Genomic DNA, 15,413 nt, shown 5'->3' on the forward strand with positions numbered 1-15,413 from the left:
ACTGTTTTCATCCATAGTGAAATCAGGAAAGCTGCCTAATGTGTCTAAAGAAACCACCACAGGCCATGTCCAGCCTGCAGTCTGCCAATGTCGTTGGAAGATTGCAAAAGCTGTGTTACACTGGCCAAACATTCCTCGCCAGGTCTGACACTTCCTGCACTGGACAGCTTCTGAAGGCAGCAGAGCATGAAAGGAGCCCTTGTTCCCCCACCACATCCTGCCCTAGAGCCCCACTGCTCTTTGCCTTCAGCAGGGGAAGGTGCCCATGTCATGCAGCAACTTTTGCCTGTGCCAGAGTACTCTGATTTCCTCTAGAGAGCTTAACCTCTGCTTGCTCTTCATTTGTTTCACTGAATCTGAGTGCAGAAAAACAATCAAATTTTAGCAGTGCCCTTGATGCAGCCAGGATCTTTGCAGCTGGAAGGGAGCAGAGCCAGTAAGGAGATCTAGGATACACGCCTTCATTCTTTGCTCATCACGATTCAGCAGACAAGCACCAAAGCTCTCATGCCAAGCAGAAGTGAGCTCTGGACTGCAGGACAGTCTGAAGTCACACCACGAAACCCTCAGCCAGCTACCTGGCCCTCTGCTCAGCAAATAAGGCAGACCACCTGTACAGCCACTGTTCTGAGCTTGGCAAATGCTTTGGATGCAGTTTGAAATATCAACAGTAGGATGTTTAAGGAAGTTCTATATAACCTTAGAAAATATTTTGGCTTAATGACAGAAACTCCCCAGGCTTAATGGAAACCCAGCATCCAGACAAACAGACAATGACAGAGCAGTTTTCACATTATTTGCAGTACTTACTGTTTAGGCAGTAACTTCCACACTCTGCAGTGAGTCAGCACAAAACAAAAGAACATTCTGGGTTTATTATTCTAGAGCATAAAAATCTCCTTTAGCCCAATTTCATACCCACTTTTCTACAAATGTATAATCTCCCACCTACCACTTGCATAAGTGACTACAATCACCTGTGAAGGTAGTACTGTTTTCATAATTGGTTTGCTCCAAGTATCTATATTTGTCTGCTCAAAACACACAAAGGGACAGACAGGTAGGACCAGCAGCAAATCCTTCTGCTAGTCCTGCTTCTCAAATCTCAGTGACTCACCAGGTTTTACCCAGGGATCAGCTCTAGCCAAGGGAAAACAAGTGTTTGCTGTTCTATTCCATCTTACAGTTAAAGTATAAAAATACCTTTAGCACTCCCCAAGCTTGGACAGAAGATATAAAACCTAGCAATGACAGCAAAAACTATACTGAATCTTCAGCTAATCATCCATTACAATATGAATCAATACTTCATATACCTCATACCAGCATTACTTGAGTTTTTAAGTGATGTGTGTAATTTTGAAGAATTACATGCACTCCCTCAAAAGCACTTTGCTTTTCAGGGTTTTTTACAGCAGCCTACCACCAAGTAGGATAGAGACAGCACCTTCACCTCACATACCTTCTGAGTCCACTAACCAAAACCCTGTTGTGAAACATAAGTGGATACAGACATGCATTCTCACATTAACAATGTCTATACCCCAACAGAGACACAGGTAAGGAATATTTTGAGGAATCAGTTTCAGGTGGTTCTCATCAAGGCTGTCATGGACTGAGGTTCAGGGGCAACGCCATGCTCTATGCACATCTGTCAGAAAACCCTTCAATTTTTGGTGGCAGCTGAGGCTGCACAAGCGCAGGGAGGCTGAGCTGCACCTGAATAGGAGCCATAGGTATCAGGAACAGAAAACAGGTAGATCGTGCTTTTGGACATCCTTAAAAATGAATAAAGATTGGATTCACATAAGAAGTAGCGCCCAGGATCTGGCTAAGTCACAGGCAAAAGTACTTCAGACTGTCTCTGAAGGCCTGGACACCCACTGAAGTGACAACAGGGAGGACATGCCAGCCAAGTGGCACCACTGCTGGTCCATGAGCCCAGACACTGCTCCCTGGGCTCAGCACAGGCCATGAGCTGAGCAGAGGTGAGGAGCTGCGGCCCCAGCACTCACACACCCGGCTGCAAAGCATTCCCCTGAATGACTGCCCTTGGACATGTGTTGGTACTGCTGCAGATACCATCTTGAAGTCAGGAATTTAGCACCCTGCACATACCTAGAAAGTCAAAATCCCAATTCTCCTGCCTCCCTACATAAAAGCCAGGGTAAATGACGTTGTTTCGGCTCTTAGTTAGACCACAACAACGTAAGCAAAGGGGTTTCTTGCATTGCATTTTATTATAATGCTTTTGTTCTAAGATATTGTCTGTTTTGAAAAAAAGGCCAATATATTCATTGCAATTTAACCAAAACCACTACATTTAACTTTGAATTTTATGACTGTGAGAAATGAAGCAGTGGGTGAAGACAATAATGTCAGCCAGCTCTTTTGAACTGAGTTTACTGTTACATTACAAAACCTCCCCTCAGGAATTTTTTAAGATCAAGCTTGACAGAAGTGAAACGACTCCATCTAGTGGAATAACCCAAAGCACAGTTTTTAAACGCTTTTCTTGAAATCTTACCCCTTTTCTGAATCTAAGGTTTGAACTATTACAGTGGCTCTGAAGAAAAGACAGTAATGTGCACATGGATGAGTTTTCCTCCTTGGTGGTCTCCTTCGCCCCACCAAGGCAGGATCTCTGCAGATGGTGCAATCTCCATCAGAGCAGTCAGTGCCTAAAACAGGAGCAGACCTTTCTGTGTGTGAGAACAGTGTTTGCTGTCAGCTGTATTGTGGATAAAATTACAAGGGTCATCCATGCTCATGCTTCAGGATATAACATAACTGCTGGCTGGAGGACCCTGGCAGGAATTCCCCCTTTGCACAGCACTGCACTATTAGGGACGTGTACCAAGTGTTAGTGTTCAGTGACGTTCCCCACAAGCAACCAGATACCAGGTTGCTATCTATGGTTTCTAGCCCCGTGCTGGGATAACAGTTACTGCATTCCTACATAACAAAACAAATTCTTCCCTAGATACATGGAAAGTGCACAGATGAAAGGGGAGCTCTGGCCTCCAGGGCTTCTATTTAAAGGCATGGGTACAGCAGCAGTTGTAGGTGCTAAATCTTCCTCATTTTTGTGATCAGCTCCTGATCCCTGGTTAATATCCAGCCATGGTTACCTTTCTGGCAATGCTGCCCATCGAAGCCCAGGGGACAGTCACATTCATAGCTGTCCTTCTTGGGAATGCAGGTGCCTCCATTCGCACATGGTGAGGTCACACAGGGGTGGGCAGCATTTGCTAGGTTGATTCCAAAAGTGAAATCCTGTTTCACATCAATTGTCCGGTCATTCAAGATAATCTATATGTAAAAAAAAAAAAAAAAAAAAAAAAACATTGAAAAGATGTTAAAACTTTAAAATGCAGAGTATCCTACTGCTAGTTAGAAGATTCCGCTGAAAGACTTCAGAGAAATGTAACTCTCAAAACTTGGCCCAAACCCTATTCTTGTGTGTTTTCCAGTTGCAGAGGTCCAACTCATACTTTTGCTCCCCCTGATCCACTGGAGGTTAATGTCTTCTGTGTCTTGTGAAACAGCCTTAGGCAACCCCTGTAAGGGGTGAAGTTGTGTGGAATTTACCAGGCCCTTGCCTGAACACTTGAACACTGGTGCAACACTGGTTGTAGCTGAACTGTGAGCTGAGATGATAAAATTAGATGAGTGCTGCTGAAGAAAAGCATTTCTGAGATCAGAAAACCCCCCAGGAGATGAGTGTTGACAACAGAAATACTAAGCAGAACAGCTTGCTTTTCACATTTTCTATTGCTTTCTAGTATCTCATCTTGCCTGAAAGAAGCTAGAGTTAAGATGAATGAAAAACATAAATAATGACTTCACAAAGCTGTTTGTATATAAATGGAAGAAAACTGTTAAATGCTGGGATTTTTCCAATATGTCAACTGCATATGTTCTCCAAAATAAACCAACATTTGTATAATCTCAGCTGACATCTCAGAAAGAGAGATTGCATGCAGGCACAGCATCTGATCTCAGCTAAATAAGTACATCTTAACAAACAATAGATTTTAAGGCCAGAACTGAGAAAGGTGATAGTTGCTCTGTCTCCTGCATAACTTGGGCAATGCACCTTAGGGAATCCAACCCAGAGAAGAGGTTACATAAAGCACTGCACAACTCTAACAGCAGAGAAAACATCCAGTCCTGTCATGTAATGAACTGGGGAAGACTCCATTATGTTTTCAGCTTCTTTCCAAATTTTGTTCCACAGGTTAACAAGCCTCCACTCATAAAAACATGTCTTTTGTTTTAAACTTCTATTCAGTTTCCAGCCCTTGCTTCACATCCTGTCTTTTTCTGCATAATTCCAGCACCATGTATCCAAAGAAATCTCATTCTTATCTAAGAACTAGAAGACCACAACAAAGTCACTTCTCAGCCTTATCTAACTGAACTAAATATATTGTGGTCTTAGGTCCTTCTATACACTGCATATTTTCCAGTACTTGGTGATGTTTGCAGCTCTATTTCTGTATAGTTCTCCCAAATCCAAAGAAGGCAAACGTTGCCAGTGCCCAAAAAGCAGGCAGTACTTTCCCTTGACATCCCATTCATGCCTCTGAAAATACAAATCCACCTCACTAAGTACATCATGGAGATAAAGGCTCACACTCTGCATTTCCCAATCCTTATCAGCACCTTTACTCTATTGTACAGCCCCTCACCTAGTAATTGTAACCTGTGTTAATTGCTCCTAGGCTCTCTATCTTGCATCCCAAAATACAATGTGTTTAGTCAAGTCTACCTTCCTAATCACATTCATGTGTCTGACCTGTTCCCATCCCTATTACTCACACCTCCAGTTTTCCTGAACTTCATGCTTCCTGCTGGACAGCTGACAAAGACAGTAAAAAGTGTCAGACTGAGTGATTGAACCATTTACACTGAAATACAATTACTTTTTGATCCTGGAGCAACTGTTAACTGTAGAGCTTTAAATTTTTTAAAATAAAAACTATTATTTAAAATTTGGTTTTATTTGGTATTTCTTTACACTAATCTGATGCAATTCACTCCTCTAAAACTGTGAGGATTCAGGACCAACCTTCCAACTTTATCCGAGTTATTTTAAGTATGTTTAGAAAGAAAAATGTAAGTTCAGTTTTCACTTCCATTTGATTATTTACTAGGCCTGATACAAACTGAACTCATGCTCAGCTGACCACATGGGAACATCATCCCTAATGTCTGCTAACAATGGAAAACATCTCCTCCATACATGTGCCCCATATAAAATTGTAAGAGGGGAAAGCAGCATGGTGCACATCTCCATGGTGGTGTAAGAATGCACTAGGCAGACTTTTCACTGTGAAATAATCATTTAACCACTTCATGGTGGGCTCCTGAGGCGAAATCCTTGGTTATTTTGAATATTGCCACATAACAATAACAGCAGTTTTGCACAGAAAGCATGCATGGATACAATGGAAATGAATGCCCACAGTGTGTTTCTCTGGGCACACACCTTCTGGATGCTCCCACTGAAGGGTCTGAGGATCCCAGAGTTCTTCTTCACATCATCATAATTGGGAACTCCACCAATAAATATTTCAGAGCTGCATTTAATCTGTGTAAAAGCCCCCTGCAAGAAACATAGAATAACATTTTATTAGAGTAGCTGGAACCATGCTTCTATCTTCAGATTAGTTGTGATACAGCTTATTCCAATGCCTCCTCCTTGTACAATCAAGAAAGCCACTGTAGGACACTCTTGACTGACTTTACACTATCCCTGTCAGAAGTAGCTGAAAAATCTCAAGTATTTCAAAATACCAATACTGAAAGAAAAAAGGAAGCTGACTTATTGTGTTTTCTGACTGCACATATAGCTTTATTTGCAAAGACTTGAGGTACACTGATGTAAATCTATAACCAGAATTAGGTTCATAAAGCTAAAATCAGAGCAAAGTTCATGCAACAGGGACTCATTCAGTATTTCCAACATCTAAGAGATAACCTACTGGAGATTAGGGGCTAAATGAAAGAAACATTGAGTTTCTATCAAATACCAGAAGCAGTTGCTCAGGATACCTGATGGGAATATTCAGGGTCCTGGAGTTAACTGAAAGACATTTAACAGCTAAAGACAGAATAACTGTGTAACTCCAGTCCTGCAAAAGCTTCTGTGCTTTCATGGTTGGCAGTTCCCAGCCACCCTCCTCCTGGAATACTGCAATGCAGCACTTAAGAGGAAAAAAAAAAAAGGGATTGTTCACCTTAAAGAAATCTTGAGTGCTCCAGTAAACTGCTCACTCAATTTGTTTCCTGACCCACAACTGGAATTTACTTAAATTTTTGAAGAAAAGTCAAAGTTTTGATAAAAGTTTCTCAGTTTTCTGAAAAACCTGCTATAGGATTTTTCTGCTATGGAATTTTTTTTGCTATGGGATCTGGAGTCTGGTTTTCCGTCTGCACTCTCCATTAGGTAGAAGACATTTCCCAAGCAGGTCTAGCCTTGGCCTTTATCAAGATAGAAAATGTATCTCTGTGAAGGCATTTAAGTGCTTCGGGTGAATATCCTGCTTGGTACAAGTACAGCTTCACTTTATTATAAATTAATTTGACTCACTATGATCACTTGGTGAGTGAAGAACAAAAAGCAAGTCACCAACTGTCTAATTGTTCCAGCACTGCAAATTATTTTAGCAAGAAGAAGACAAAGAAACAAGTCTCTTCAGGCCCACCTTTCCAGGACAATATTCAGCAAGAGGTAAAAAAGACTGGGCACATATTGTTCAGCATCATACTTTCCCAAATTACACCTCTCATAGTGCACACATTGCTCAACAGACTTAGCCACAGCAAGAACCAACAGAAGAACCTCAGGAAGATATATAAGCCAGAACAAAAATTTGAGTCCAGTTATGTGTCAGGAGCAGGTACAGTCGGATTGTGGGATCCCTGCCTTTACATGTGTCCTTGTCCTCAGAGGGAAGACCTTACACACAAATTCCCAACTCTGGGCTTAAGAAAATGTTGCCCTAATTTGTATACAATTTTAAGCTAGTAAGAGCTTTGAGAGCAGGCTGTGCAGTCTAGCATGCAATCACTTTACAGTTCAACAGCTGCATACAAGACATGTCTGCCATGAGCTCACCTCAGCCATCCCTTCCACTGGCTTCTGTTTGTCCACCTGCAGGATGCCATTCTTTGCCGTGCGAGACACTCGCAATTCATGCCACTGACCCAGGCTGACAGGTTCTTCACTCCTGTTTTAAGGGCAAGAAAATTTTCAAGCATGAAACACTGTGCCTTTCTGATACACTGTAATGTTAAAAAGTCAAGTCTTCTGGGATGATTTTCTAAATAAAAAATAAATATCAGCCACTGTGATTCTTCCCTTATATGGAAGTAACGATCTTCTGAGCCCCATCAGCAAAGACCATATTCTAGAGCAAATAACAAGCCCTCTAGTTTTATTTATAAATGAAACACTATCACCAGCACACACTTAGCTACCTCTGTGCTAGTTTTTCTGCTCAGTCATTTATAACACATAAAAACGAGTTTTTGTCTCAGCTGTACATTCTCAATTCACTAAAAGCTTCCCACTTAATGGTTGGTCTAGCCCACATTCTTCATCCTCTTTTAAAACAGAACTACTTTGTGTTGGCTTATCAGCTCTATTTATGCATCCTGTTACACTGACATCTACACACACGCACGTGCAGCCCGGATGCTGTACATAAAAGGGAAGTAATTAAAAAATTATCCTAATAATGTGATGAGATCTTGGCTAGGAACAATAATCCCCAGTTGTGCAAAGTATTCATCAGTCTCAAAGGAAGCATTTTTAAATAGTTCTTACAATCTTTACTGGCACAGCACTTATATGAATAGCAGCCTGTATGAAGGGCAAAACCATATTCCCCTTCACAAGTTCTATAGACCTTTGTATCTTGGTTTCACATGTCATTTTACTACACTGGTTAAAGCATTTTATGTCTAAATGAGATGTAGCAGCCTTTCCTCCAGGAAGACTGGAAACTTGTGTTTGATTTACTGACCAAGCTGGAAAAATCAGAACTGTGTTACCTAGGACTCCTAAGACTTCCTAGCTTCGGTGAAAAAATACATAATTTCTGGGGAAGAAATAATGTTCTGTATTTTCAGAATACTTGCATATAAAAATAAAACAAAAAAAACCCCCATATTTTGAAATTAAAAAATGGAAAAAACTGTAATCTGAAATAGTCAATAGCTATTCAAATGCTGATTAAAAAACTTATATAACTTTGAAAATGTGAAAATAATTTTTTTTTCTTAATAATCAACATCAGTTTTGAAACATTTCCGTCATGTTTTTCTCGATTCTTCAAGTTTTTTAAAGCCCATTTTTATCTATTTTAATGATGCTGGCAGTGTTACTTGACAATTCTGAATGACTTCTGAATGGTTCACAAAACCTGCATTAAAAATATTACCAAGCAATGCCAGTCACTTGTCCTCGTTTTTATGTAGCACCATTTAGGGTTTAACTGTCTTGGGTAAATCAACAGGTAAGGAAATCTAATCACCTTGAAGAAGTCAGCATATACATGTAAAGGAACCAGATAGGTTTGGCTACATAGTAAGGGGCAACACAAACATTATCTCTTCTGCTACTTAGGTTGTCATCATGCTAACCCTCCTGGTTTACTAGATTTAATTACAATCAGGGATGATTAAGCCTTGCAGAGTCATCACTTCAGAGCTGCAAGCTCTTTTGTGGAATCACGGGCTTTTTGAAACCAGCATGAGTTTGGTAACTCTTTCTTCTGATGCTTGAACACTCCTGGCTCTTCATGTGCTGTGGGGTTACTTTTTCCCATGCAAACCAAAGCTTAAAAAATATACCAGATCATGAAGATCTTGATCCTGCTTGGCCAAGGGAATTCCCAACAGCTTCTCCTCTGAGACATTTCAGTGCTCAGGTTCTGCATCTGGCCACCCACTCTGCATCCCTTCTGCCTGTGGAGCCCCCAGAGCACACTGTGCTGCTTCCATCCTGGGATACATCAGGAAATCACAACCTTCACCAGCTCTCCTCCTGCTGCTGCTGACGTACACAAATAAGTTTGCCTCATCCTAATTATAAAGTTATTATGGCTGTGTTCTGATTATAATATAATATCTAACAACCTGGTGGCCCTACCTACGGCAGAGGTGTCAGGATGACCAGAGCTATACCTCTGTTAAAGACACAGTGTAGGCATGACATAGTATGATTAAGATGGAGTTTTAACTGGATATTGACCAGGCAGGCATGAAAAACAGGGAATCTATTTATCTTATTTAATCACTAACAGAGCTGATGACAGGGTGCAAGTTGCACACTTTATCTAGAAAAGGAGCTAACAGGACAGCCTGTTAACTTTCACTGAATCCTGATGGTCTCCTGAGTCCCACCCATTCCTCAGCTACCTCACCACACTCTTTTCCTCCAGTCCGTGTAGCTCAGGCAGTAGCTGCCATCCAGCTTGTTCTTCTGCTTTCCAGCAGAAAGGGGCAGTTTCTACTCCCAGGCATATGCTTGTGGCTGTCTCTACATTTCATAACTCTACATATCAGTTAAACTTGAGTACAAGGTGTTTTGAAGTGCTACAATATTCTTGGAAGAAAAAAAATCTACTTTAATATTTCATGGTTGCCAGTAACAGGAATTAGAAGGCTGCAATCAGTAGAGATTGAAGGCTGTTGTAAGAAAGGCTATTCTGAGTTGGAGAAAAGGTCTCCAAAATTAGCTATTTCTGCCACTTTTCAGCAAGAGAATAGAATAGGGCAAGTATGAAGTGATTCTTCCCTTGATATATCCTCTCAGCTTCTGGCAACTTGTCATTTAGCAATTTCCTGAGTCATAGCCTGCATCCGTACAACTGCGTTTGATCTCCCTCAATGGAGCTTTCTTCAAATTTGTCCAACTTTTTTTTAACCTATTTATAGTTTTGGCATCTGTAACTTGCTGTGACGATTAGTTTCCACAACTTATTTATGTACTCCTCTGAAAAAAAAAACAAACCCCAAACCCAAAGAAAAAGAGTGTTCTTTTCTTTGGTTCCTTATTTTCTTCGCATATTGAAAAAATACAGAATACCCATTAATCTCCATGCCATTCATTATTTTAAAACCTCTATCATACTTCCACCAAACTCAATCTTTTCCAGGCTGAAAGGTCCGGCTGTGGAAGAGTTTTGTGGAAGATGTTTCATTCCCTCTCCTGTATGTCAAAACTACTCTTCCTTTTTAATTCTGCTAATTTCTTTTGAAATGATGTGACCAGAATAGCAGCAAGTTTTCAAAACAGGGTGCATTGTGGGCTTCAGCAGAGACATTCTTCCTTATTCCATTCCTAATAATTCTCTGCATTGTACTTAGGTTTCTGTATTTGTCTCCAAACAGTTTGCTGTTGCTTCCACAGAACTATCCATGATGACTCCAGGATCTTTCTCTGTCTGACAACACTAACTGTTTTTCCACAGCTGTGCATTGTTAGGCTTGTGCATTGTTTTGCATTTGCTCCCTTTATATTTCATATCTAATTTTGTCTGCAAAACTGAATGAGTTTGTTAGCTTGAGTCCTCTTTCACTGTAAAATCAGTACATTTTCCCTAATCACAGTATAGTCAAAATTCCTGATGCCCATCCACAGGAATCATTGGTATGCAAGACTTGCAGACAGTGTACACACTTTGCATAAGCTTTATATAGAAAATTTCTAAATACTAGGTCAGCCTGGTCAAACTGGCAGCCTCCTGGACCATATCCAAGACACTCAGTGCCTCTGTCCAGCCCAGTGCCGTTTCAGAAAGCCCAGGAACAGTTGCCAGTGACTAGACACTCAGTTACACAGGGAGAGAGAGCAGCGTTTTTGAGGCATTTCGTTGCTTCTATCCTCCTAAACATTAATTTTAGGCTGCAATGGGTCACTCACAGAAGGTCTGTCTGAGAACGTTGGTGACCAGGTCAAACCACATATTTATGTTTTAGACAGCTTACGTTGCATAAATTGGATACTAGCCTCAGGTCCCTCAAAAAACAGCACTTTGAGGAAGTGGAAGGACCTGGGGGTGTATCTTCTTGTGCCATTTCCAGCCTGGCACCCCTCCTTGGAACTGGAAACCAGAAAGGAGGATGCTCACGCAAGTGCCAAAATTGTGAAATCCTGTGGCTAGAAAATATACGCATAAAATATTTATAGATCCCCTAACGGTGCCATGGGGGCAAGAAGTGAATTACTGCAATACCATACAGACACAAATGTAACATCTGTAGGAAGACAAAGCATAAAGCTTTGAAATACACTGATGTAGGGAAAAAATCCTGTCCCCTTGACCAAAATTACTGTGCTTAATAGTGCTTCTGTGCTTCCTCAGAAGCAGGCACAAGAGACCAAGGGGTCTGCACACCTCATCATAGGCTGTGACCCTTTCCAGCCCACTCCTCTCCTGGATCAGCAGTGTGGAACTGCTGGGAAGGAAGGACCAGTGTAGTGATTTTACAGCACCACTTACCTGATAACAGCCGTTCCTGAGCCACAGTCGAACCTGAACTCCACGTAGCCAGCCACCATGTTGATGGAGAGGAAGTCCTTGCTGTCTGTGTCATAGCTGTACAAAAGGACACCAGTCTCTAAATCTGGACGAAATGTCAGCTCAAACTCCATGAAGGAAAGGTAATTCTGTGGTTCCAAGGGCCAGGGTGTGCTAGCAAATGATCTTAAGGATTCGTTGAACTGAGGTATGGCCAAGAAGAGTGCTGGAAATCCAGAAATCACAAGCAGGTCACTTGAGGCTCAAACATAAAGGACTGACTCTTACCAACCACTGTCTGTTCCTTGGGTTAAGTATTTAAGCTAATGATTAGCAAAACAATTTTTTTTAAATCTAAATTAAAAATATTTTATAATACTACCCAATACTAGTTAATCCCTTCCTTTCCAAGGATTTGTACTGTAAAACATTTTGTACCTTTTCTTTACGATTCATAATAGTGCCTTTCAAAGTAGCAAGCATGCACACAATGGGTGATGGCATGAAAATTTCTACAGCATAAAAAATAATGCCAGATGTATTTTACTACTTCTATCTCTGATATTAGCAGGCAATTGACATTATGTTATTTGCATTTCAAAATACACAGCTGACACTGGTTTTAGGAGAAAGGTGGGTATTTTATTAGGATTAATGTGCAGCTGTGGATGGGTACATTATTTTAACTTCCGAATAGGAATTTCAAAATGCTTAAGTACATTTGGTTTAAATAAGCAAAGAAGTTTGAGAATCACAGATTATGTAGGAGTGGGATGCAGCTCCAAAGCAGTAATGGAAGGGTTTCAGTACGTGGTGACTTTTAAGAAGATAAAGTAACAAGTATTCTCTTCTGCCAGTGCAACAGTATGAGACCTCCTCTGGTGTCTCTAAGTGGAAAACACATCGAACACTAAATAACACACACAAAGAAATAGAGGCATCCCAGTAACCACTCACCTTCCTCGCAGTGATGACCTTTAAATCCAAGAGGACAAAGGCAAATATAAGAGTCTGCTTTGCTTGCAGTACAGGTGCCACTGTTGATGCAGGCTGCCTCATCACAGATGCCACTGCTACACTCACCTAAACACAGGAGTCAGAAAATCAATTTATCGAGAAGTTTGTCAAAGAAGATTTATTTGGCTGTTGATCGCTGCTACTAACCAACACAATTTGCTCTTATACCTAGATTCTTTCCCAGTTTAACAAATGGTGTGCAAATTAGACAAGGGAACTTGATTATCAGTATTTTTTTTTAATATCAGACCAGCAAGAGACCTTATAAATAGCAAAAAATAGCCCTTACAAGCAAACCATAATAAATGTAACTTATACTCATTCCTTGGATTACTTATTGTCTGCTCTTTTTCCTATTTTCTCATAAGATACAAATTTCTCTAAATTGTTTACATGCACTAAGCCTGGTTTAGTTTCAATTACCTTAAGTGCTTCTTTGTTCACTATAAATTCATGCCATGCTCAGCATGGGAGGTGTTAATCATCAACTAATCTTATTAGCCAAAATGGGGCTGTCAACCCTCTTGTCCACACTAAAAGGCATCCACATCATCAACATTTGTAAGAAGCATCTCTATTATGCTGGCATATCAACTTAAATAACAAGAAGATTATTTCTTCTTGCTGGATTTGAGCTGAAATTGTTGTAGAAAAAATAAATTCTCATTTGCTTCTTAAAACTGGTACCTAAAAAGCCAAACTATACAACTGCCAAATGTACACCTGATTGAAGTTCTTGTTGAATTTATTTTCTCCTTTACTTTCTGATCAAATAACTCTCCCCATGTCAATAGTAACAAACTGATTACATTGTCTGTATACATTAAGAAAGGCCAAGTTGTGGTGTACAATGGTAAGCACACCATTTGGAGGGGCTTAGTGTCTTATAGTAAAGAATTACATATTTAATGTAATTCTAAGAATTACATATTTATTTTGAGGGACATTGAAGTATCAGCTCTGAGATGACAAAGGTTTCATGAGGCAGTTCTGGCAATAAACACCAGGGAACAGTTTTGCAGCCTGAGGTGATTGACAATGCTCATCTTTGCTGCATCTGCTCCAGTGTTAATGTTGGCAGTATGTTCAAACAGATCAGACTTAAACAAAGCCTTTGAGAAACAGAAAAGAACAAGGAAGGCAACAGCAACAGACCAGTCATGGGATCCCTGATTTGAGAAACGGCTTGAACTGGAGTAGTCTTGATATTTGACAGGCTGCTCTCCCAATGTCCCAGTGGCTTTTCACAGCCTTTGTGCCAGCATGGGTGACTATGCTGAAGAGGCAAACCACAAGTGTGGTGGCTGCATTTGCTTGGCTCCAATGGCAGATGAAGAAGGAGAGAAGCTGCAGCAGGAATCCCAGGTTCTGCCATGCCTGCTCCAAACCATGCCCAGTGGCTGGACCATCCTCTGTTGGTCCCTCAGCCCACAGTGGGACCTCTGCTATAGCCAGAAGAGAGAGCAGAGAGATGGATGGACTCCTCTGCTCACCACCCTCAGTTCTATGATCCATGCAGCACAGCACTCCTGATTTATATACTGTGCCAATAGAAAAAAATCTCCAAGTGACTGACTCGCAAAAGTCATTCCTAAGCCCTAGCAGAGCTTACTTGCAATTTTTTTGAGTTATACTTACATGACCTATTGTTTGCAAGTCTCTTCTGGTGCAGTTTCATATAAATGTGTGCAGTCACACAAGGACAGCAAGGCTTTATCAGTCAGTTTCGAGTCACACATGGCAGAGCACAGCATTTATTTTCATTGATGTTGATTGTTAATGCAGTAGTGTGTGGAGCATTCATGGATGGGAATGAAGCTAGCTGCATCCCAAAAGGCAATAGAGATTAGGGCTAGAGAAGTTCAGCAGGGCTTTCATCTGTCTAAATTCCATAGATTCTCACTCTGTCATGAAATTACACTCTGACTCCAAAATCTTACTCTTTTCAGCAACTGTTTCTTTGGCCAGTCTGTTCTACTCCTATATTGCACAGAAGTTTGGCCATATTATCTAGAGAATACAGAGCAATTATTAAGAAGTTTCTCATAAATCATTTCCTTCTTGGGATGTCAAATGCACAGCTACAGAAGAGAAGAAAGATGACTTTGTGGCCAAAGTATGGCAGGGAGAGCTCAGTGGTATGGAATCTATTTCTTGCTGTTAGCACTTGCCTTCTGTCTTGGGTTTACCCTTATTTTTATACTGTTTAGACTGGGAGATCATTAAAGCAAGGATTTTGTTGCCCTGCCTTTTTTCAAGTGCCCATTAAAGGGATTAAATAGATGAATAAATAAGACAGGATTAGTTAATTATCTTCCCTACTTCTCCATCTTTTACTCTGTGAAGGGAAAATAATTTTATAATAACACTTCATAAAGCTGCTGGAAGTATTTATTCCAAGCTATTTTTAAATCATACCATGACTCTGGATAGCAAAACAAAGGATGGTATACAGGAAAGCCTATATGCTTCAGCAGTGGCTGGGTGTAACACAGAAAGCCCTCTGTAACACCCACAGGGCTGCTGTGGGCCTGAGAGATCCACGTGTTACTTTGGACAAGTGCAATGATATCTTTAGGCAATGATATCTTTTGGGTCTGTACTGTATCAAACGCAAGATCAGCATACATACTATTGATTTCTGATGACAGGCCTGTGTCAGTCAGGGGCATGAAGAGGTGCCTGAGACCTGCTGGCAGAAATACCGGCGCGCTTGTAATGATATCTGCAACGCAGATCTCACTGTTCGCTCACGAAAATGGGTTTACTATTTACTGTGCACAGTGTGTCCACAAAGGGCTTGCTTGCACAGTGTGATGAACTGTCCTACTACAGACCCAGCAAGAGCAATGTGCAAAG

General features: G+C 40.8%; 1 protein-coding gene across 1 annotated transcript in view; it reads right to left on the bottom strand.

The window, feature by feature from the left end:
* The window catches only part of EGFLAM (EGF like, fibronectin type III and laminin G domains), a 74,592-nt gene that overhangs the window by 7,727 nt on the left and 51,452 nt on the right, over positions 1-15,413 (bottom strand). Inside the window, exons 14-18 of the mRNA XM_041396032.1 lie at positions 12,495-12,620; positions 11,520-11,763; positions 7,127-7,238; positions 5,495-5,611; positions 3,132-3,312 (exon numbers count right to left, since the gene is read on the bottom strand). Of these exons, the coding sequence (XP_041251966.1) occupies positions 3,132-3,312; positions 5,495-5,611; positions 7,127-7,238; positions 11,520-11,763; positions 12,495-12,620 (780 nt within the window). The remainder of the gene's footprint in view (positions 1-3,131; positions 3,313-5,494; positions 5,612-7,126; positions 7,239-11,519; positions 11,764-12,494; positions 12,621-15,413) is intronic.

The sequence above is a fragment of the Onychostruthus taczanowskii genome, unplaced genomic scaffold (genome assembly GCF_017590055.1).
Source record: "Onychostruthus taczanowskii isolate IOZ18803 unplaced genomic scaffold, ASM1759005v1 scaffold123, whole genome shotgun sequence".
NCBI classification, from domain to species: domain Eukaryota; kingdom Metazoa; phylum Chordata; class Aves; order Passeriformes; family Passeridae; genus Onychostruthus; species Onychostruthus taczanowskii.